Source organism: Rhodamnia argentea, chromosome 7 (assembly GCF_020921035.1).
Source record: "Rhodamnia argentea isolate NSW1041297 chromosome 7, ASM2092103v1, whole genome shotgun sequence".
NCBI classification, from domain to species: domain Eukaryota; kingdom Viridiplantae; phylum Streptophyta; class Magnoliopsida; order Myrtales; family Myrtaceae; genus Rhodamnia; species Rhodamnia argentea.
The window spans coordinates 16323560-16347348 of NC_063156.1; the positions used below are offsets into that span (position 1 = coordinate 16323560).

The following is a 23789-nucleotide window of genomic DNA, read 5'->3' on the forward strand; positions in this document are numbered from 1 at the left end:
CTTCCCCGCTTGGATCAAATCGCCCATACAATTATGATCCCGGGTTTCCATAGATGGTTTCTTCCATTTGGAAAGTCTTTGTTTGTCTTCTTGCTTCTGCATCCTTGATTGATCTCGATAATCGAGAATCTTCAAGAATGATCCAACTCGATGGCGTCCGTTGATATGCATCACTTAAGTTCAATTTGCATTCCTCTTAAGGTTCTGATTACTGCTCGTGAAGTACTCCTCTCAAAGCTTGAGCGTCATTCCAACGCCCGAGCTATCCTCACTCAACGTCTGAGCTCGAACCAGCATCTGAGACTCTTAGAAACAACATTCGAGCCAAGTCCTTTTGCCGGATCCAATCCCGTGCTTCATTGAACCAAAGGATAATCTGCAAAACAAGTAAATCACAGCATTATCTCAAAACACAAGAGTATTTGGATTGTTTTGTCAATACCAAAACCATCTAGGGATTTTTCTCAACAATCTCCCCCTTTTTTATGATGGCAAAATGATCTACTATAATAATGAATAATTGAGTTTAAAAAAAAAGGTGAGCAACTTTAGCAAAGTTACTCTAGTGAGAGTCTTGCTAAGGAATAATTTTAGCGATTCGTTCCTGTACTTTTAGCAAGATTAAGTTTTGAAAAAGAGTGCATTTATATACTATGATGAGCAATCTCGGAACTTGTGCTATCTCAATCAATAAGTTTGTATTCTAAGTGCATGTACTTATTGAGATGTGAAATGGTTTCAAATACGAGCAAGTAAGAAGGTTGTTACTCCTCGTAGCATCACGCATTGTCGGATGCTCGGAACTTGTCCTGTTTAGTCAAAGCTTTCAAATATGTAATTTTGAAAGAGTGGAAAGAGTGGAACTTGTTCACCTGCTCTGCTTAGGAGAAGATGTTCCTACTCGGATGATGTTTCCACGGATCATGCTTTTGTATTTTACAGAACATGCTTAACCCGAAATCCTGTATTTGAAGGATTCTTGCCAGAATACGCAAGCATATCACAAATTGATTTCACACGATTCATTCATGCAATTTTCGAATCATATTTCGCTCGCACATATCACATATATCTCAATTATATCTCAATTATATACCATTCTCCCCCTTTTTGTCATCAGCAAAAGGGTGTAACCTGCATAGTCGGATAGTGATAAAATGTTGCTCCTCCCGAATTCAATGCCTATTCGGGTCATCTATGCGATATATTGAAATCAAACATGCTTGCAATCAGAAAATAATAAGTCATTCAATCAAACATGCTTGATATTTAGATATGAAATTTTGTAGAGAATAATCATTCAATCATAAAAGAGAAGAACAAAATTCAGAGTAAGATTCGAAGTACAGATCCAAACATGAAATGGTGTAAAAACAGTTTATGGTTTTGGTGTTTGGTCCGGATGAGAAGATGGTGGGGCTTGATCCGAAGTGGAGGCTTGGTTCGCAGGTAGTTGAATTAGGACAAACTTGTCACGCCCCGAACCTTACGAGCACGCCAACACCCCGCACGGGCCGTAAATTTATAAACTTCCCAAGGATCCAACGGCAACGAACTTAAGCCTAAAATGATAAGCACATGCGGAAGCGAGAACTACACTCCATACAATAGAATGAAATACAATGACTCGGGATGAAAAAGGGGGATTTAAAACTTACTCCTTACATTTCTTAAAAACGTCAAATTGACTTCAAAAGTTACTACTTGATAATTCTCAAAATACAACTTCTCTTAATAAAACAAGGGAGATGAAGTTTAACCTTACAGAGTTATACGGGCGAACACAACCCCAAATATAAAAACACAGCTCTCTAAGACTACAAAAAGAAGTACGGTCAGGTAAGGTTAACGGTTCATCTACTTCAAAAGGGCATCTTCAAAAGCCAATCCATGACGGTCATGGAACTTCATCATTTGGGACCCGAAAATTGTTATCCCACGACAAGGTGAGAATAAATCTCAGCAAGTTATTCCTAAACCTAGACCAGGCCAGTAATACCTCCGGACAATTCCTAAAACATGAAATTCTACTCAAAGGGATAATTGCTCAACAAGCAAAACGACAAAAGCACACTACAAACATAAGATAGAAGTTCGCAATTCAAGTCATACTTTACAGTTTTAAGGTCGAGCTTCGTACTTGGACATTTCACAAATCGCAAGATCATAAAAGGTGTTTCCTATCGTATATCTCAATCACATACCAATCATTGATATCAGATTGCCAAGTGCCCGCGTCATAACGCTTCAGGCCATTTTAAGCATTAAGACTCGCGTAAACACGCATCAAGTCGTTATAAATATTAAGACTCGCGTAAACACGCATCAAGTCGTTATCTTGCGTTTAACGCCTCAAGATAAATTCTATTCCCCGCGTATCACGCTTCAGGGTATTATGTGATCACATATAAATATCAATTCGTTCGCTTAGCCAAACTTGAATTCAAGGTCAATCATGACCTAACCAACACAAGCCATGCCAACTAACCATAGCACGGGTTCGAGCAAACATGAATTGCACAATCACAAAGGACATCTCATGGTTCATCTACTATGCCCCAAACACATCAATTCATTCATGTTCCACATCATAGTGTCAAACATACTATGAGCAATTTATCAATTCAGCCAATCGATCATTTCGATCCCTCATGACCGAATACAAGGTATTTAGCTAGTCAATTCCAAATGCTCAATTCACATTGGCAAACTATAGCCAAACATAATAACGATAAGTAATCAATCCACAAGGGCACCTCAAGACCAAACACATATAGGACAAGTAAGTTAATTTAGCCACGTCCATGCATCCTCGGCGGTATCCACCTGCTGATTTCTACATCCAGACCTACTCTCAGAAAAACTGACATTTTTCTAATCTCTTTTTGAGCAATCCAAACTCAGAATCATGTTCCTCATGATCTTACGGTCGTGTGGGAGAAAACGGAGCTCAATTCGGACTCCAGACGACCTCGAACGAGCCATTTCAATTTCGACGCGCGCTGAAAAACGGGATTAACGGGTCTCTCGGGTTTCACACATTCTTCATACAAAACTACCCTAAAATCCTACCAATCCAATTCTAAACCATCCATTAGTAACCTAAAGTCCTAGACTAAGTTTAAGAGTAACTTACCACAAGATTGAAGCTTGAAAAGCCAACCAAGGGGCGGCAAGACTTCACGACCAGATCTGGAACAGATTTGAGGGCTGATTCAGTCCAAGGAAAATGCTTAAAGTCAGCCACTTAAATCCTCTTAATCCACTCCAAACTTCTTCCACAAGTTGTCTAACATACTAAGCGAGGTATATGGAGTTTCTTACCTTGAAACCACTCAAGAAACTCCTTAAAACAGCCCTACAAGTCCACAATTCCAGTGAAGGGCAGCAGCTGTTTTGGCTTGGCTTTGCGGGCTCTCAACGGCTCGCGGACGGCGGTTCAAGGCTCACGGTGCTCTTGCGGAGGAGGGTGGTCGATGGTGGTGGTGGTGAGGCATCCCGGTGACCAACGGACAAGGTAACAAGAAGGAGATGGTGGTGAGAAAGGAGAAAGGGAGAGTGAAAATGAGCTCTTGCTTCTCAAGAGCTTGTTCCCATAGCCAAGAGAAAGAATGAGAGATTGAGGTGATGGGTTGTCTTAGACTAGGCTTTTAACATGAGGGGGGGCTTAGTAGACTAGGTGGTTGAGGGTTTTAAGGAGAGTTGTCTAGGGAGTCACATCAATAATTCAAACTTTTGGCTTCTTGCAAATAACAACAAGAGGGGCACTCTTGTAAATCCAACTCAAGTCTAAAGACTACTTTGCCATTAATCTAACTTGAGGAATGAGCTCTAATCCAACGGTAAAAGAGTAATTTCTAATTCCATCAATATCTCACTTTTCTAATCATTTTGGGACGAACTGCAAACTTAAGTGACTTTGGTGAGGCGACGTCCAAAATATTCATATTGTGATCCTTAAAAGTCCAATGCCCAAGTTCGATGTCCAATTTAATGGCTAATCCCAATCGATTGCAACTCGGTTTATCTCAAACTAACGGGCGGCTCTTTAGGAGTTACGCGTATCGACCTTATGATTCGTATCATACTCAAGCTATGGCGACCTTGGTTGTCATGTGATTGCGAGGGTCAATCATTAGTTACGAAGGACGCGATCGCTAGGAAACGGTTTAGGAACGTTCACAAATTATACTGTGGTCAAACGGAATCACCCGCGATCCAATTATATAACGCTAGCAATTTGTTCCTTAGTCGTTCCTGGATCGGCCTATAATAGCTAAACCTTCCCTCGACAACCCTTATGGACAAATTGTCGATCCATGGTCAAGTTCTTAGGTCCACGTACCCATTTCCCAGTTAGCCATTCCCCTTCGGTTAGTTAACTCAAGAGTGATCAATTCTGAGCGAGATTTACTGAAATACATCGATGACATTTCATTACTTCAAAAGGGTCGGATTTCGGAATGTCACAACTCTTCGCCTCTTACAAAAATTTCGTCCTCGAAATTTACATCAATCTAACTACTAAAACAAGTGGGGGTGCGGACGCCTCATCTTGTTCTCGTTCTCCCATGTGGCTCCTTCTATTCCATGGTGCTCCCGGATTACCTTGACTAGCGGAATCGTCTTATTCCTCAGGACTTGCTCCTTTCTGTCTTTGATTCGAATTGGGCTTTCCACATAAGACACTCTATCGTCCACTTCAATGATTTCATGATCCAGCACATGAGTCGGGTCCGGTTCGTACTTCCTCAGCATTGATACATGAAATACATTATGAACCCACGACAAACTCGGGGGCAAGGCAAGGCGATATGCCAAATTTCCAATTCTTTCTAGTATCTCGAAAGGACCTACATACCTTGGACTTAGCTTTCCTTTCTTTCCAAATCGAGATAGTCCTCGCATTGGCGACACTTTAAGGAAGACATGATCTCCTACTTGAAATTCCAAGGGCCTACGTCGCTTATCAGCATAGCTCTTTTGACGACTACGAGCGGTCTTAAGTCTTTCTCTAATAACCTTCACTGCCTCGACAAACTGTTCAACTAATTCTGGACCCATTATACTTCTTTCACCAACCTCATCCCAAGACACTGGAGTCCCGCAAGCTCTGCCGTACAATGCCTCAAATGGTGCCATCCCGATGCTCTGTTGGTAATTGTTATTGTAGGCGAACTCTACTAAATGCAAATGTTCTTCCCAACCTCCTTTGAAATCTATTACACATGCACGAAGCATATCCTCCAATGTCCGAATTGTCCTCTCGGATCGTCCATCGGTCCGAGGATGATATGCCGTACTAAAATGCAGCTTTGTTCCCATGGCATCTTGAAGACTTTTCCGGAAAGTCGCGGTGAATTTAGGATCCCTATCCGACGTAATCTTCTGGGACTCCATGCAGGCGGACTATCTGGCGCATGTATAACTCTGCATATCTATCCATGGCGAAATCCTTTCGCACGCCCGAGAAATGTGCAGACTTGGTCAATCTATCCATGCCTATCCAAATCGAATCATGCCCTCTCTGACTTCTAGGTAAACCCATAACGAAATCCATGGTGATATGTTCCCATTTCCACTCGGGAATCTCCAAGGGTTGCAGCATACCACCGGGCTTACAATGTTGTGCTTTCACTTGTTGGCATGTTAAACACTTTGCCACGTGCTTAGCTACATCCACCTTCATTCCGTTCCACCGGTAGTGTTGTCGCAAGTTCTGATACATCTTTGTGCTACCCGGATGAATACTATAGTTACTTCGATGAGCTTCCGACAAAATCCTTTCCTTAAGCTCCTTATCGTCAGGTACGCACAATCGTCCACGAAACTTCAAGATCCGATCCTCGGATACTTGAAAGTCAGGTTTCCTCTTATTTGCATCCATTTCCAAAATCTTTTGGATGTCGTGGTCCGTAGATTGCAATGCCTTAATCCTCTCTTGAATCTCGGGTTCAACCCTCAAGGTAGCCATCAAACTTGAAAGATGACAAACCTCAAACTTAAATTTCGAATCCCTTACTCCTTCAAGTAAAGTCCATTCCTTAACCATCAAATGCGCGATGCTTGATTTTCTACTAAGGGCGTCCGCTACCTTATTTGCCTTCCCGGGGTGATATAGGATATCACAATCATAATCTTTAAGTAATTCCATCCATCGACGTTGCCTCATATTTAGCTCCTTATGGGAAAACAAATACTTCAAGCTTTGATGATTTGTATAGATCTGAAATCTTTCGCCACACAAATAATGCCTCCAAATCTTCAACGCAAAGATAATAGCTGCCAACTCCAAATCATGCGTTGGGTAGTTCATCTCATGAGGTCTTAACCGTCGTGATGCATAAGCAACAACTCTTCCATTCTGCATTAATACGCATCCTAATCCCTTTAGGGACGCGTCACTATAAATCTCATAACCTCCAGGACCGGAAGGAATAGTCAATACTGGTGCGGTCGTCGCCTTATGCTTAAGTTCTTGAAAACTCCTTTCACACTTATCTGTCCACTCAAACCGCGTTTCCTTCTTAGTTAACCTTGTCAATGGAGTAGCTATTGAGGAGAACTTTTCCACAAACCTTCTGTAGTAACCTGCCAATCCTAGAAAACTTCGAACCCTCAGAATCGACGTTGGTCTTGGCCAATTCATAACCGCTTCAATCTTGGAAGGATCCACTTAGATCCCATCTCTAGAAACTACATGACCAAGGAAAGCTACCTTATTAAGCCAAAACTCGCACTTACTAAGCTTAGCATAAAGCGAGTGTTCTCTTAGGGTCCGTAGAACTATTCTCGGATGTTGTTCGTGTTCCCCACAAGTCCTTGAGTAAATCAAAATATCATCTATGAATACGATAACAAACTGATCCAAATACTCCTTGAATACTCGATGCATCAAGTCCATAAAAGCGGCTGGGGCATTAGTCAATCCAAACGGCATATTTGTAAACTCATAGTGCCCATACCTCGTCCTAAAAGCCGTCTTCGGTATATCTTCCTTTTCGATCCTTAATTGATGGTAACCCGTCCTTAAGTCAAACTTGGAGAATACCGACGCTCCTTGCAACCGATCGAACAAATCGTCTATCCTTGGCAACGGATACTTATTCTTGATGGTAACTTGATTCAGCTGCCTATAGTCAATATACAAACGCAATAACCCATCCTTTTTCTTTACGAATAATCTGGTGTCTCCCACGGCGATGCACTTGGACGAATGAATCCTTTGTCCAGCAACTCTTGCATCTGTACCTTTAACTCTTTCAACTCCGATAAGGACATCCTATAGGGCGCCTTCGAGATCGGTTCCGTTCCGGGAGCTAACTCAATCACAAACTCTACTTCCCTTTCGGGTGGCAATCCCGGTAATTCTTGAGGAAAGACATCGCGAAATTCATGCACCACAGCTATACCATCTAGCTTAGTCTCTTCAATTGTCGAATCAACCACAACAGCTAGATAAGCTTCACATCCTTCATCTATCAACTTAGTCACCTCAAGTAACGAGATCAAAGGGATCGAGATTCCTCCTCGACTTCCTGCAAATTCAAATCTAGGGCGACCAATCGGATGGAATTGGATCACCCCGCTACCACAATCCACTACAGCCTTTTGCTTACCCAACCAATCCATACCAATAATAACATCAAAGTCATACATGGCCAATACTGCTAAGTCTATCGACTCTTCGCTACCACCAATAACTATCTTACAATTCTGGCATCCTAACGAGACTAGCACCTTATCCTTTAAAGGGGTGATAACATGCAATATCACATCCAACGGTTTCAATTCCATTTCGGCCAAATCAGCAAATTGTGCAGACACAAAAGAATGCGATGCTCCAGGATCAAATAAGGCATAAGTAGCTTAGTCACATAAAGAAATCTTACCAGTGACCACGCCGGGCGCATTCTCCGCCTCCTTGCGCGCCACAGCATATACTTTTCCTTGATTTGGCGGCCTATTTAGATTAGCCAACGGAATAGCTCCAACTTGAGGTCCCGCCCGAGGTCGTTGCACTTGAAACCGAGTTCCCGCAGCTAGATTTGGGCAATTCCTCTTATGGTGGCCAGGCTGGCCACAGCTATAGCATACTCCCATCTTGCTTGGGCAAGGCCCATTCCCATGCTTCCGTCCACAAAGCCGACAAGTCCAGTTAGCTTGATATGTTGGCTTCCCAATATTCTTCTTGACAGAAGGGATGAAACGCCTATTGTCGGTCACATGCCTCTTGCCAAAGTGACGATTATCCCTAGCGGGAGTAAATTGTGGTCCAAATGTGATTCCTCTTTCTCTCATGTCCCGTTCTACCAACCGGCCTCTTTCGTACAGCTCATCATAATCTTTCAAATTCAGAAGCACTAGCTGGCTGCGAAGATCGGACCTCAGTCCATCTCTAAACCTCCTTGCCCTATCCACGGGGTTCTCAACTATTCTTGGAGCATACTTGGACAATCTGGAGAACTCAGCTTCATGCTGATCAATTGTCATCTGATTCTGGCGGAGGTTCTGAAATTCAACCAGCTTCTGTTCTTGGGCCGCCTCCGAGAAATACTTTGCATTAAAGGCCTCAGCAAAGGCGGTCCAATTTGGCACGGTGCCTTCGGGGAAAACTCTTCCCTTAGTGGCCTTCCACCAATCATTTGCAATCCCGTGAAGCCGGTAAACCGCTAGGGTTACTTTTTCAACCTCGGTGCACCCTAAAACTTCAAAGGCCTTTTCTAATTCCTCGATCCATCTAGGGGCAGCCTCGGGATCTCCCTTGCCATCAAACTTGGATGGCTTCAGCTTCATGAACTGTTCTACTAACCGACCCATCAAGCGATTTTCGTTACCATGGGCATTACCACCTCCGTTACCACGACCATTATTTCCATTATTCCCATTGTTCCCATTCACCATATTCACGGCAGCAATGCAGCCTTCAGCAGCTTGGGCAACATTGGCAGCCCTCTCTTGAGCCTGTTGGGCGACAGTGGCAGCTCGTTCTTCAGACTGCCTGCCCATCATATTCCCAATCTGTTCTAGCGCTCTAAGGACCCCATCTACTCTTGGGTCTTCAACCACTTGTGCTCTTGAGCTAGAGGCTCTTCTTGTACCTCTATCCCGATTGCTCATCCTCGCTAATCTCACCACACCTGAACCACTATAATTCCATCCGGGAATTAGAGACCTAAGCCATCTATTTAAGTCTAGCAGTTCGGGCTACTTGTCACCTCAACAAATACAACCAGGGATTCATCACAATTCAAGCAATCATAGGTAACATATCAAGAGTTCTCATTCATACCTCAAGTCCAGACGCATCCGCAACTTAGCATCATCACAACATGCCAATTAACACCTCATTGAAACTTTAGCCAAACAACACCCAATGCCAAGTACGAAGCTTTACGACCTTTAATCACACAAGGTAATGCGAAACAAGTGTACCAATTACAAGCGCCAATTCACATGACATGCGGAATGTGCTAAACTTTTATAATCGCCTAAGGTCTTACTATCTAATCATTCTAAAGTCATCGCTCCTTATTACTCCATGTCTCAACCAACTTGGATCGAGGCGACCTTGCTCTGATACCAATTAAACGGGGATGTCACGCCCCGAACCTTACGAGCACGCCCCGAACCTTACGAGCACGCCAACACCCCGCACGGGCCGTAAATTTATAAACTTCCCAAGGATCCAACGGCAACGAACTTAAGCCTAAAATGATAAACACATGCGGAAGCGAGAACTACACTCCATACAACTGAATGAAATACAATGACTCGGGATGAAAAAGGGGGATTTAAAACTTACTCCATACATTTCTTAAAAACGTCAAATTGACTTCAAAAGTTACTACTTGATAATTCTCAAAATACAACTTCTCTTAATAAAACAAGGGAGATGAAGTTTAACCTTACAGAGCTATACGGGCGAACACAACCCCAAATATAAAAACACAGCTCTCTAAGACTACAAAAAGAAGTACAATCGAGTAAGATTAACGGTTCATCTACTTCAAAAGGGCATCTTCAAAAGCCAATCCATGGCGGTCATGGAACTTCATCATTTGGGACCCGAAAATTGTTATCCCACGACGGGGTGAGAATAAATCTCAGCAAGTTATTCCTAAACCTAGACCAGGCCAGTAGTACCTCCAGACAATTCCTAAAACATGAAATTCTACTCAAAGGGATAATTGCTCAACAAGCAAAACGACAAAAGCACACTACAAACATAAGATAGAAGTTCGCAATTCAAGTCATACTTTACGGTTTTAAGGTCGAGCTTCGTACTTGGACATTTCACAAATCGCAAGATCATAAAAGGTGTTTCCTATCGTATATCTCAATCACATACCAATCATTGATATCAGATTGCCAAGTGCCCGCGTCATAACGCTTCAGGCCATTTTAAGCATTAAGACTTGCGTAAACACGCATCAAGTCGTTATAAATATTAAGACTCGCGTAAACACGCATCAAGTCGTTATCTTGCGATTAACGCCTCAAGATAAATTCTATTCCCCGCGTATCACGCTTCAGGGTATTATGTGATCACATATAAATATCAATTCGTTCGCTTAGCCAAACTTGAATTCAAGGTCAATCATGACCTAACCAACACAAGCCATGCCAACTAACCATAGCACGAGTTCGAGCAAACATGAATTGCACAATCACAAAGGACATCTCATGGTTCATCTACTATGCCCCAAACACATCAATTCATTCATGTTCCACATCATAGTGTCAAACATACTATGAGCAATTTATCAATTCAGCCAATCGATCATTTCGATCCCTCATGACCGAATACAAGGTACTTAGCTAGTCAATTCCAAATGCTCAATTCACATTGGCAAACTATAGCCAAACATAATAACGATAAGTAATCAATCCACAATGGCACCTCAAGACCAAACACATATAGGACAAGTAAGTTAATTTAGCCACGTCCATGCATCCTCGGCGGTATCCACCTTCTGATTTCTACATCCAGACCTACTCTCAGAAAAACTGACATTTTTCTAATCTCTTTTTGAGTAATCCAAACTCAGAATCATGTTCCTCATGATCTTACGGTCGTGTGGGAGAAAACGGAGCTCAATTCGGACTCCAGACGACCTCGAACGAGCCATTTCAATTTCGACGCGCGCTGAAAAAGGGGATTAACGGGTCTCTCGGGTTTCACACATTCTTCATACAAGACTACCCTAAAATCCTACCAATCCAATTCTAAACCATCCATTAGTAACCTAAAGTCCTAGACTAAGTTTAAGAGTAACTTACCACAAGATTGAAGCTTGAAAAGCCAACCAAGGGGCGGCAAGACTTCACGACCAGATCTGGAACAGATTTGAGGGCTGATTCAGTCCAAGGAAAACGCTTGAAGTCAGCCACTTAAATCCTCTTAATCCACTCCAAACTTCTTCCTCAAGTTGTCTAACATACTAAGCGAGGTATATGGAGTTTCTTACCTTGAAACCACTCAAGAAACTCCTTAAAACAGCCCTACAAGTCCACAATTCCAGTGAAGGGCAGCAGCTGTTTTGGCTTGGCTTTGCGGGCTCTCAACGGCTCGCGGACGGCGGTTCAAGGCTCACGGTGCTCTTGCGGAGGAGGGTGGTCGATGGTGGTGGTAGTGAGGCATCCCGGTGACCAACGGACAAGGTAACAAGAAGGAGATGGTGGTGAGAAAGGAGAAAGGGAGAGTGAAAATGAGCTCTTGCTTCTCAAGAGCTTGTTCCCATAGCCAAGAGAAAGAATGAGAGATTGAGGTGATGGGTTGTCTTAGACTAGGCTTTTGACATGAGGGGGGGGCTTAGTAGACTAGGTGGTTGAGGGTTTTAAGGAGAGTTGTCTAGGGAGTCACATCAATAATTCAAACTTTTGGCTTCTTGCAAATAACAACAAGAGGGGCACTCTTGTAAATCCAACTCAAGTCTAAAGACTACTTTGCCATTAATCTAACTTGAGGAATGAGCTCTAATCCAACGGTAAAAGAGTAATTTCTAATTCCATCAATATCTCACTTTTCTAATCATTTTGGGACGAACTGCAAACTTAAGTGACTTTGGTGAGGCGACGTCCAAAATATTCATATTGTGATCCTTAAAAGTCCAATGCCCAAGTTCGAAGTCCAATTTAATGGCTAATCCCAATCGATTGCAACTCAGTTTATCTCAAACTAACGGGCGGCTCTTTAGGAGTTACGCGTATCGACCTTATGATTCGTATCATACTCAAGCTATGGCGACCTTGGTTGTCATGTGATTGCGAGGGTCAATCATTAGTTCCCAAGGACGCGATCGCTAGGAAACGGTTTAGGAACGTTCACAAATTATACTGTGGTCAAACGGAATCACCCGCGATCCAATTATATAACGCTAGCAATTTGTTCCTTAGTCGTTCCTGGATCGGCCTACAATAGCTAAACCTTCCCTCGACAACCCTTATGGCCAAATTGTCGATCCATGGTCAAGTTCTTAGGTCCACGTACCCATTTCCCAGTTAGCCATTCCCCTTCGGTTAGTTAACTCAAGAGTGATCAATTTCGAGCGAGATTTACTGAAATACATCGATGACATTTCATTACTTCAAAAGGGTCGGATTTCAGAATGTGACAAAACTTAGATAGCTGATTTAGCTTGAGATCCGGATTCTTCTTCAGAGTGAGGATCCTGTTGTCCAAAAAGCCCAGCTGAGATTCTGAATCTTTGTAACCTCAGCATCTACCTTTGTGCTTAGGCCTTCAACTTCTAAGCGCAAGGAAGTCCAAAGGTCCGACCATTTTTGTTTCATTTCTTGTTGCTTCTGTGCTATTTTCCTAATAAGGTTTGAGGCACTGTCTGTCTCATCAGACCGAGTGCTTATATTTGTTGACTCCCCCTGAGTCATTGCATGGTGCTCGGATGATGAAGAAGATCTGTCTAGGAGATTTGCTATTTCAGCAGTATTGGTTTCTATTTCAGCTTGTTCCCTCTAAGATGATCCTTCTCTTGGAAGTGGCCTCTCTGTCTCTGTTCCCTGTTGCGGGATAGATGATATTTCTTCTCTTGTTGTATCTCCCCCTGCTTATGTGTGCTATTTTTCCTTTTCTTGCTGTTCCAGTTGAATGGCGGTTTCATCCTCATAAGTTGATCTAATGATCGTTTGGATCAGCTCTTCTAGTTCTGTATCATTTATTGCTGAACCGTCCGAGATGTGCTCCTTTTCAATTCCGTCAAGCGGTACCTTACAAGCTTTCTTCTTTTCTTGCTAGGTTTGGTTGACTTGGGCTTAAGTACACCCCAAGTGCCATAAGTTGTGTACGACGTTCACTTTAGTGCCAAAACTTTCAAATCGATCACTTTAGTGCTAAGTTTTTGTAACTTCGATCACTTAAGTGCCAACTTCTTTTAAAAACGATCACTTTAGTGCCAGAGCTAACGTGGCTTGCTGAAAATTCGACACGTGGTATTTTTTATTAATATTTGAGATGACGTGGGTCGGTGAATTTGATACTAAAGTGATCGTTTTTAAAAGAAGTTGGCACTTAAGTGATCGAAGTTACAAAAACTTAGCATTAAAGTGATTGTTTTGAAAGTTTTGGCAATCAAGTGATTGAAGTTACAAAAACTTAGCACTAAAGTGATCGATTTGAAAGTTTTGGCACTAAAGTGAACGTCGTACACAACTTATGGCACTTGGGGTGTACTTAAGCCGGTTGACTTGTGAGCAATCATCTTGATCCTTCTCTTTCGAGTGGATTTCGAGGATGGTTATGAAGATTTGTTTTGTGGAGTTTCAACAAAGAGCCTCCTTCGAGGAAGATCCATGTAGATCACTTTCTTCTTTCTATCCCTCCGACTTCCATTCTCAAATCAGTAACCCATCTTTATGAGCATTGTCTCACCCACACTTCCCCGATGAAGCTCTATAGATCCGAGTTCCAGAGGTACCACTATACTCGGGTATTCAAATATTCTGCTTATCGGAGACCTATAGGGTAGCTGACCCTTATTCTTCTTCACTGCTCTCCTCATGTGCAGAAAAATTAGGTGAGGCAGAGAGAAGGGTTTTCCATTTAGAATTACCCAAATAAACTTTGCCTCATACCTTGAGATATCTGTTTTTGAGGAACCCTTTGGTCTTAGGCAGTTGATAATCACCTTATGCGGTATGATGGTCCTCGGAGGGAAGTGGTGATGCTCAATGTGTGGCTTGTTGGCTCTTGAAAGATCAAGGTTGCCCGACAGCTCCTTATAGACATCTTCATCTGAGATAGAGATTTTGGTAAAGTTAAACAACTCAGTCCGAAGGATGTCTGCCATGTCTTCAGAACTCGGAATGATGTTCTGCTCCCTATAAGAAAACTAAGTTGCATTTCTGTCTATCATTGTGAAGTTTGAGTAGAAATAGGCAATCAATTCACTATAGGTTGGTGTAGTCAAGGAGCAGAAGTTGTGGAGATGCAAGTTAGTGAGGGGATAGAGGATCTGCAGACCATTCCTCTCAAAGAAGTCAGAGTCAACAAGTCTGTTAGGCATAATGCCTCTAGCAAGTAGTGCCTTGTAGCACTGTTCATGTTCTTTCGATCCGAACAGCTTGTCCGCCTCTTCTTCACCAGCCAAAAACTTCATTGACACAAGCTTGAAGAAGAATGAATCGGTTCATCATCAACATCCCTCGGATGTTACGTCACAGAAATTTCTTCCTCTTTTGCATATTCCTTTTGAGCACCTCCCTACTCAATCTCTACAAGTTCTTCAACCTTTTCTTCTCCCTTTCCAGCGGAACTACTCTTTTGAAATTCTGTTTCTACCCCGGTAGCTAGCCCGATTTCTGTCTGAGTGAGCATCTCGGAGAATTTGTGCATTTCTTCCTCATTAAAAAAACCATTCAATTTCACAAAGTCCAGAATGTTATTCTCAAACCTACCATCGATCCGCATTCCTTTAATAACATTCAACAGATTCCTAGCTAGCTTTATCCTTTTATTAACAGGCAAACTAGCATTTTCTTAAGGGGTTCGGATTACCGTAGAAGAAATTCATTGCTAAATCTTCTTGCGTTTCTCATCCGTCACTCCTCTTGGTGTAATCTCCGCCATATGAGCGATTAATCTTTGTGCACGCTTTTCTGCTTCGCTCGGCAAGGTGGTGAGGGCTGGAGTGTCGTCAGAAGCTCTCTGTCCTCCGGATCCTAGACGACCGGAGCTGCAAGAGTCGGTTGCTGAGGATTTATGTGCCGACCGATTCTTAGGTGTCATGAGGAATGAGAGTTGTCGGGTAATTTCGATCGCGAAGCTCCGAGAGTTTTAGGGTTTTTGGATTTCGTAGAACCGAGAGTGCGATTTGTGAGAGTGAACGAGTAGAGAAGGTTTAGGGTATATGAAGCGGTTTCTCAAAAGGGAAATTCTTTTGAAAATATTTTAACTCAATCAAATTAATTTCAATCAAGGCAATCAAATATTCAATCAGAGCAATCAGCACAATCACATAATATTTGCCGAATATTTAAGAAGATTGTGTTGATGCGTACCTTATTTGTTGCCAACAATAAAAACGACTTACGTGCCAAGATTTCGAACGATCAAATCTTTTGCCGTATCCGCTCGTAAGATGTTGTCTTCAGATGATTCTCTAAGTTCTGAGATCCTTAAGTTCCTTCAAAAGATGCTTTCAAGCTCTGGAGCGGCTGAAGGTCTTCGGATGATACTTTCAAGTTCTAAGGAGATTTCTCCTGTCTAGATCTCTGCTCAAATGGGATTCATGGTAATTCCCAATTCTTGTCTAATGTACTTAAATGTATTTTTGTCAAGTGCCTTAGTGAATATGTCAGCTAATTGATGTTTAGAATCAACAAATTGAATGTTAACATCATCATTATGCACATGATCATGAATAAAATGATGCTTGATTTCAATATGCTTAGCTCGCGAGTGCAAAAATGGATTCTTTGTGAGGTTGATAGCACTTGTGTTGTCACATTTGATTTCCACGTTGTGAGCTTCAACACCAAAGTCCTTCGGTTGTTGCTTCATCTATTGGATTTGAGCGCAATAGCTTCCTAGTGCTACATACTCAACTTCTGCAGTTGATAGAGCTACGGTGTTCTGTTTCTTGGAGAACCAAGACACCAGCATTGATCCCAAAAGTTGATACGTGTTTGGAGTATTTTTTCTATCCAACTTACAACCTGCAAGATCAGCATCCGAATAGCCATGTAATACAAGATCTGATGTTTTGGGATACCATAATCCTAGGTTTAGATTAAGTCCTCTATACTTGATGATTCTTTTGACAACGGACATATGAGATTCTTTAGGATCAGATTGAAATCTCGCACACATGCATACACCGAATATAATATCGGGTCGAGAAGCAAGAAGGTATAACAAAGAACCAATCATGCTCCTGTACGACTTCTAATCAACCTATTTTCCTTGTTCATCCTTATCTAATTTGGATGAAGTAGACATCGGTGATTCTGTTTTCTTGCAGTTATTTTGACCAAACTTCTTCACTAGTTCCAAGGCATATTTTTCTTGATATATGAATGTGTCCTGATTAGTCCGATTTACTTGTAGTCCTAGGAAGAATTTGAGTTCTCCCATCATGCTCATCTCGAACTCATTCTGCATGGTCCGAGAGAAGTTCGTACAAAGATGTTGGTTAGACGAGCCAAATATAATATCATCAACATATATTTGGATGAGCAAAATGTCTTTACCTTCCCTCCCGATGAATAGAGTTGTATCAACCTTACCTTTTTCGAAACCTTTTTCAAGAAGGAAATTACTTAACCTTTCATACCGGGCTCGGAGTGCTTACTTCAATCCGTAGAGAGCTTTCTTCAACTTGTACACATGTTCTGAGTTCTTAGGATCTTCAAAGCCTGGAGGTTGTTTGATATAAACTCCTCCTTGATATATCCATTGAGGAATGCGCTTTTAACATCCATCCGGTACAACTTGAAGTCATGGTGGCAAGCGTAAGCAAGTAGCAATCCGATATATTCCAGCCTTGCTCTTGGTGCATAGGTTTCAACGTAATCAATTCCATCTTCCCGTGAGTAGCTTTGTGCAACGAGCCTTGCTTTGTTCCCGATTACTTTTTGTTGACACCTAAATTTTTACTAGTCATTAATTGCATTTGAAAATTAGGGACTAAGTTTAGTCCCTACCAAAAATTAATTAAATCATTCCGCATTTCAGTGTTTAGCATTTATCGCATCACATTTTTGCTTTCAAACTTCACGAATGGTAAGTGGACTTAATTGAAGGGGCACTAAGCTTAACCGAACCAATTGAATTAAGCCACAGGACCAAAAATCGCATGTTCACGGCTCATGAGACACATGCTTGAACTCACGGTTTGGACAAGAAAATAAATATAGTTTTTATTCGTGGAAGATCTTCATGCAGAAAAGTCAAGGAAGGAAGTGACAAAATAATTCTTACACATCCACAATAGGGAAAAAATAAAAAAGAATTGTGTAAGGCTCAAGAAAAAATCACGTGAAGGACTAAAGAAGAGATATGGATGAGATCTTTCACATATTCACAATAAGAAAGAAAATATGCTCTTTTTCCTTGAAGATTCTGGACTGCTTCACCTATAAAAAGGAGGTCGATGTTCACTCAAAAGTGGGGGGAAAATTTTTGAGTGGGACATGAGAATTTGAGAGAGAATTGATGGAGAGAATTCGCTGCTAGTCAACACTACCTACTGAACTTGACGCTTTCCACTAGATCTTACACTTGTTGGAGCTATCAGACACCTTCCTCGTCCAATCCCCACGCAGCTAGTGCTTGAAGATCCACAGACCAATAAGCCTCGAGAAGCTCCTTCAGTCCCAACTCATGAGCTGCGGATCCAAGAAGCAATTCAAAACTGAGAAGTCTGCGGCTTGTGGTCCACGAAGAGTCCCTAGTCAACCATTGACATCCTACTAGTCTTGGTAGTGCTGAGTTGCTCCTGGCTTGCTACTCCCATGTCATTAAAAAAGGAATATGTGCCGCACATTGGAGAACACATGTACGGAAACTTGGGAAAAGTAGAGGTAATATTTATTACTCAAAAGAAAGCAATGTGGATCTCTAAAAATTTTGTCTTCTTCCTGTTCAATTTGTGAGTGGACGAATTCAACATCAAAAGTAGAGCTACGAACCCCGCTGGTCCGTAGACCTTAGACGGTCCTAATCTGCAAGTCCATCGCACACCAACGAGTCCAATCCCGAGCCACGCGTAAATCACCTCGAGCAAGTTCCGAGCTGATTGGTTCGTGGAGTGCAATCCCCGTTGAAATTCAAATTAGGAAAGTGTAATTTTGCAAGACAAGCTAAATTTCCTATCTTGAACTTTGATATATTCACTTGCTTATTTTGTGATTTATTAAAAAAAGCAAAGTGCCTACCAAAAGCAAGGCCAATGCCCATTCAAATTCTTGTTCGTTTGTACAATACTTCTGAATTTTCAAGTGTGCACGTTTGTATATTAGTTTGTAAATTTCGATATGTTTACATGTTATTTCTTGTAAATCCCCAATGGAGTCTGATTGGAAAGAAGACTCCCCGAGGAGGTTGGTTTGCAAAGTACAATTCTCGATAGAAAACTACTATCTCTCAAGCAATGATGTTATCCTCTCAAGACTGTTCTCGAAGGCCAAGATCGGTAACAAGACAGTAATGATCACCAACATCAAATCTTTCACATACATTTTCTGAGCCGAAATGGACCTTTTCGTTCCTCAATCCCTTATCCTTACCTACGTTACAATCCTTGAAAGTCTCTTCTGACTAGGGTACTTGAGTGAACGTAGAGTTGAATGATTTTAAGCACCGCTCGAAGAAGTTCGAGCAATATTATTTCTCTCTCATTTTTGCAGGGTTCTTGACTTGTAAACCCGGAGCAGATGACGAAAAAATTCATTTCAACAGCCTTGACTCAACTAGAGTTCCCTATAAAAGCCTTTTACCTAGCCCTCATTACGGTCCTAATCAAGACCTCCAGATCGGCTCAATCGTATCAATTGTGAGATTACTCGGATCCTTGTCGATTGCGATGATAGTAAGATTGAGTGATTTCTCTTGAATCCCGCAATGAGGATAAAAAGCTTTTCTCAAGAGTGAGAGATAGCCCTTTCGGACTGAAGTCCCCCTTTCAACTTACATTTGAGGTGTTTATAATGTGATAACCTCCCCGAACAGAATTAGTAATGCAAACTTGACAAAATAGTTTTGCATAAACCCACTAAACAAATTTTAGCATGTATGCTTGCACGTGTTATCTTTAACAGATGCATGCCAATGGTCGAGTTGCCCCCTGAGATTTCGAAATTCATCCAAAAATGAACAAGCCCCGCTGGCAAGTACCCACTAGGCAATCTACCAAATCCTCGGGTGCATTTACGTAAGCCTGTCATCCTAAGACAGACTGACGCTTGAATCAGGTATGTTTCCTTTCTCATTTTTGAATTTGAGGTATCTCCTTGTAATTATTTGATGCTTATTTCAGATATGACATGAATTTTCGTTATTACCCGACGCTTGTTTCGAGTATAACAAACTATAGTCATTGCTTGACGCTTGTTTCGAGCATGACAAATCTCAGTCATTACCTAATGCTTGTTTCGGGTATGACAAATCTATGGACTTATCTCGCGCCTTGTTTGAGTATGTTCCTTTTAGTTATTATCTGACACTTGTTTTGGATGTAACAAATCTCAAACATTACTTGACACTTGAATCGAGTATGTTTCCCAGTCATTGCTTGACACTTGAATCTAGCGTGACAAATTTCAAACATTTCCTAACACTTGATTTAGGAATGTTTCTCGATCATTACCTGACACTTGAATCGAGTGTGACAAATCTCAGAGTTGCCTAACACTTGAATTAGGTTATTCTCTCACGGTGACCCATTAAATCGGAGGTGGTCACGAGAGACATTTCAACTCAAAGTGGCTCATTGAAACGAAGGAGTCACGAGAAATGTTTTACCGACTCATGGTGGCTCACTAAAACGATGGCAGCCCCAAGAGACAAAATGGTGCAGCATGAACCATAACTCAAGAATATCTCTTCATTTCAGATCTTGCGCTATCTCGCACCAGGGAGAATTCTGCGGTAACGGATGGGCCCAGCACCTTAAGATCCTTGCATTATGAGATATCCGGTAAGACATGTATTCCCGTATGCGATCCGTGTGCAAATTTCTCCAATATGGAAAAAAGAGAAGTTTTGCCACATGTTTTCTATGGTCCCGCATATCATGCATCATTTTCTTTACATTAAAACATGGGATTAAGACTCCCGCCAAAATAATTTATCATTTGCATTTGCAAAATTTAGGTTTCAATTTTAGTCTTTAAGTGAAACCTCTGCGAGCCTCCACTCAAAGAGGGGCGGCTGTTGACACCTAAATTTTTACTAGTCATTAATTGCATTTGAAAATTAGGGACTAAGTTTAGTCCCTACCAAATTTTAATTAAATCATTCCGCATTTTAGTGTTTAGCATTTATCGCATCACATTTTGCATTCAAACTTCACGAACGGTAAGTGGACTTAATTGAAGGGGCACTAAGCTTAACCGAACCAATTGAATTAAGCCACAGGACCAAAAATCGCATGTTCATGGCTCATGAGACACATGCTTGAACTCATGGTTTGGACAAGAAAATAAATATAGTTTTTATTCGTGGAAGATATTCATGCAGAAAAGTCAAAGAAGGAAGTGACAAAATAATTCTTACACATCCACAGCAGGGAAAAAATAAAAAAGATTTGTGTAAGGCTCAAGAAAAAATCACGTGAAGGAATAAAGAAGAGATATGGATGAGATCTTTCACATATTCACAATAAGAAAGAAAATATGCTCGTTTTCCTTGAAGATTTTGGACTGCTTCACCTATAAAAAGGAGGTCTATGTTCATTCAAAAGTGGGGGGAAAATTTTTGAGTGGGACATGAGAATTTTGAGAGAGAATTGATGGAGAGAATTCGCTACTGGTCAACACTACCTACTGAACTTGACGCTTTCTGCTAGATCTTACACTTGTTAGAGCTACCAGATGCCTTCCTCGTCCAATCCCCACGCAGCTAGTGCTTGAAGATCCAAAGACCAATAAGCCTCGAGAAGCTCCTTCAGTCCCAACTCATGAACTGCGGATCCAAGAAGCAATTCAAAACTGAGAAGTTTGTGGCTTGTGGTCCACGAAGAGTCCCTAGTCAACCATTGACATCCTACTAGTCTTGGTAGTGCTGAGTTGCTCCTGGCTTGCTACTCCCATGTCATTAAAAAAGGAATATGTGCCGCACATTGGAGAACACATGTACGGAAACTTGGGAAAAGTAGAGGTAATATTTATTACTCAAAAGAAAGCAATGTGGATCTCTAAAAATTTTGTCTTCTTCCTGTTCAATTTGTGAGTGGACGAATTCAACATCAAAAGTAGAGCTACGAACCCCGCTGGTCCGTAGACCTCAGACGGTCCTAATTTGCAAGTCCATCGCACACCAACGAGTCCAATCTCGAGCCATGCGTGAATCACCTCGAGCAAGTCCCTAGCTGATTGGTTCGTGGAGTGCAATCCCCGTTGAAATTCAAATTAGGAAAGTGTAATTTTGCAAGACAAGCTAAATTTCATATCTTGAACTTTGATATATTCACTTGCTTATTTTGTGATTTATTTGCATATCCTGAATATCGCATCGAAGTGGATATTCTTTAAAATACAGGTTGATTGGGAAAATTTCTTTTCCTAATTCGCAACTTGTCATATGATCGAGAACGTCCATCTTCAGGATTATTGATGGAATACTCGATTAGGCAAGGATTTGGGTTCAATCGTTAATCGTAGGATTACGAATTAAAGATTGACTCAAATATTCGCGAAATATTTCAAAACTTGATTGATATATCCACTTTCTTGATTGACATTGATTAGCATATTCACTTTCCTCTTTTGATTTGAATTGCTTGATTGACATATCTTTTAGAATATATCCGTCGTATGATGTAATCTCGAAAATTCTAAAAGATTTGCATTTGTTCACTTTCCATATTTAAAAATTGCATATCTTTTCAAAAATAGCATCATGTAGATCATTGCATATCTAATTTTTTTTTTGTTGTAAATAATTAGGTTAGATTGCATTTTACGATAGCAATTGCATGTTTAGATAGAATCTCATGTTTAAAATAATTCATCTTTAATATAATAGGGTTTAGTTTAATGTAAACTCTAAAATATGCAAGATAAAAATTATTTTGGCATAGTTCTATTTTAGGAGATAAATTCATCCGAAAATAAAAAAATTCATCTTTGCCACGTCATCCTTGCCACGTCATCTTGCCATGTAATTTTCATTTATATGTCATATTTTGCATGTCATTTAGCTTAGTCTTGCATTTGCATCACGACATTGCATCACATATAGTATAGTCTTTCATGCATTCATATAAAAATCGAAAAAAAATATATAACTTTGTGTGGCGCATGCTCCCTTGATTATATTGACTTTGGATGTTCATTAATTGATTGTGTACCCGCATGATAACCTTTGTTAGTGACTTTGGTTAAAATCAATTGATGTTGCATTCTCAAATGATTTTTCATGAAATAAAATGGTACCGAAAGGGCGTTAGAGTAATCCGGCGTAATCAAGTCCCCGAACTCTTAATCTCTGATTCGTAGGAATAAAATAGTTCTCCCACTATTTTATTTAGATTTCTAATCGACCTATCATAAATGATTAGTGGCGACTCCAAAATTAAAATGCATTGCATGTTAATCAATTGAACCTTAAGTTGCGATTTGGTATGGACTTGGGAGAGTCCGAGTTAGGTTAGTTAAATAATTAACCTAATAATCCATTAGCTTGGAAATTTTCTGAATTTTTAGGTCACGGCACTTTTCCTTTGTCATCCAACTTATTCCGGAAGACCCATTTGGTTCCAATAATAGGATGATTCTTTGGTTTGGGTACAAGTTCCCAAACTTCATTCAATCTGAATTGTTGTAACTCTTGTTGCATAGCTTCGATCCAACTTTCATCTTCAAGAGCTTCTTCGATTCTTTTGGGTTTAACTTTAGAAACTAGAGCAAAGGCATTTATCGTATCTTTGAGTTTCGATCTGGTTTTGACCCCTTCATCTATATTTCCCATGACCTGATTTGTGGGATGACCGGATCTATATTTCCAGTGCCTATTTGATTTGTCATGTTCGGTCTCGGTGTGGTCTTCATCATTTGAATCTTCGGATGATGTGCCTTACGTGATGTTTTCCATGTTCTGAGTGGTTTCTTCCGGTTCTGCTTCTTCGGATGATGGTTTTTGATTCTCAAACCTTGTTGTTTATTCAGAATCCATCGTTTGAGTAATTCGCTCTTCTTCAAATTTCACATTCATTGATTCCTCGACTGTCCGAGAGTTCTTGTTGAAGACTCAATATGCTTTACTTGTTGTGGAGTATCCCAAGAGTACCCCTTCATCCGATCTCTCATCAAACTTACCAATCCTATCACTTGCATTCTTGAGAATATAACATTTACAACCAAACACATGAAAATATGAAATATTTGGTTTCCTTCCCTTGTAGAGTTCATAGGGAGTTTTCTCAATCAATGGTCCGAGGAAAACACGATTGATAATGTAACAGGCGGTTGAAACAGCTTCAGCCCAGAAATGGGGTGGAGCTTTGCTTTCAATTAAAAAGATTCGTGCCATTTCTTGCAAAGATCTATTTTTCCTTTCAACAACCCCATTTTGTTGGGGAGTATATGAAGAAGAAAAATTGTGTTGAAAACCA

General features: G+C 41.0%; 1 protein-coding gene across 1 annotated transcript; it reads right to left on the bottom strand.

The window, feature by feature from the left end:
• Positions 1-4524: 4524 nt before the first annotated feature.
• LOC125315987 lies at positions 4525-14615 on the bottom strand. The gene is given in 9 exon segments (XM_048282625.1): positions 4525-5389; positions 5391-6199; positions 6272-6552; positions 6817-7113; positions 7314-7841; positions 7893-8631; positions 8683-9148; positions 14092-14251; positions 14480-14615. Coding segments are annotated over 9 exon segments (4281 nt in total).
• Positions 14616-23789: the final 9174 nt, after the last annotated feature.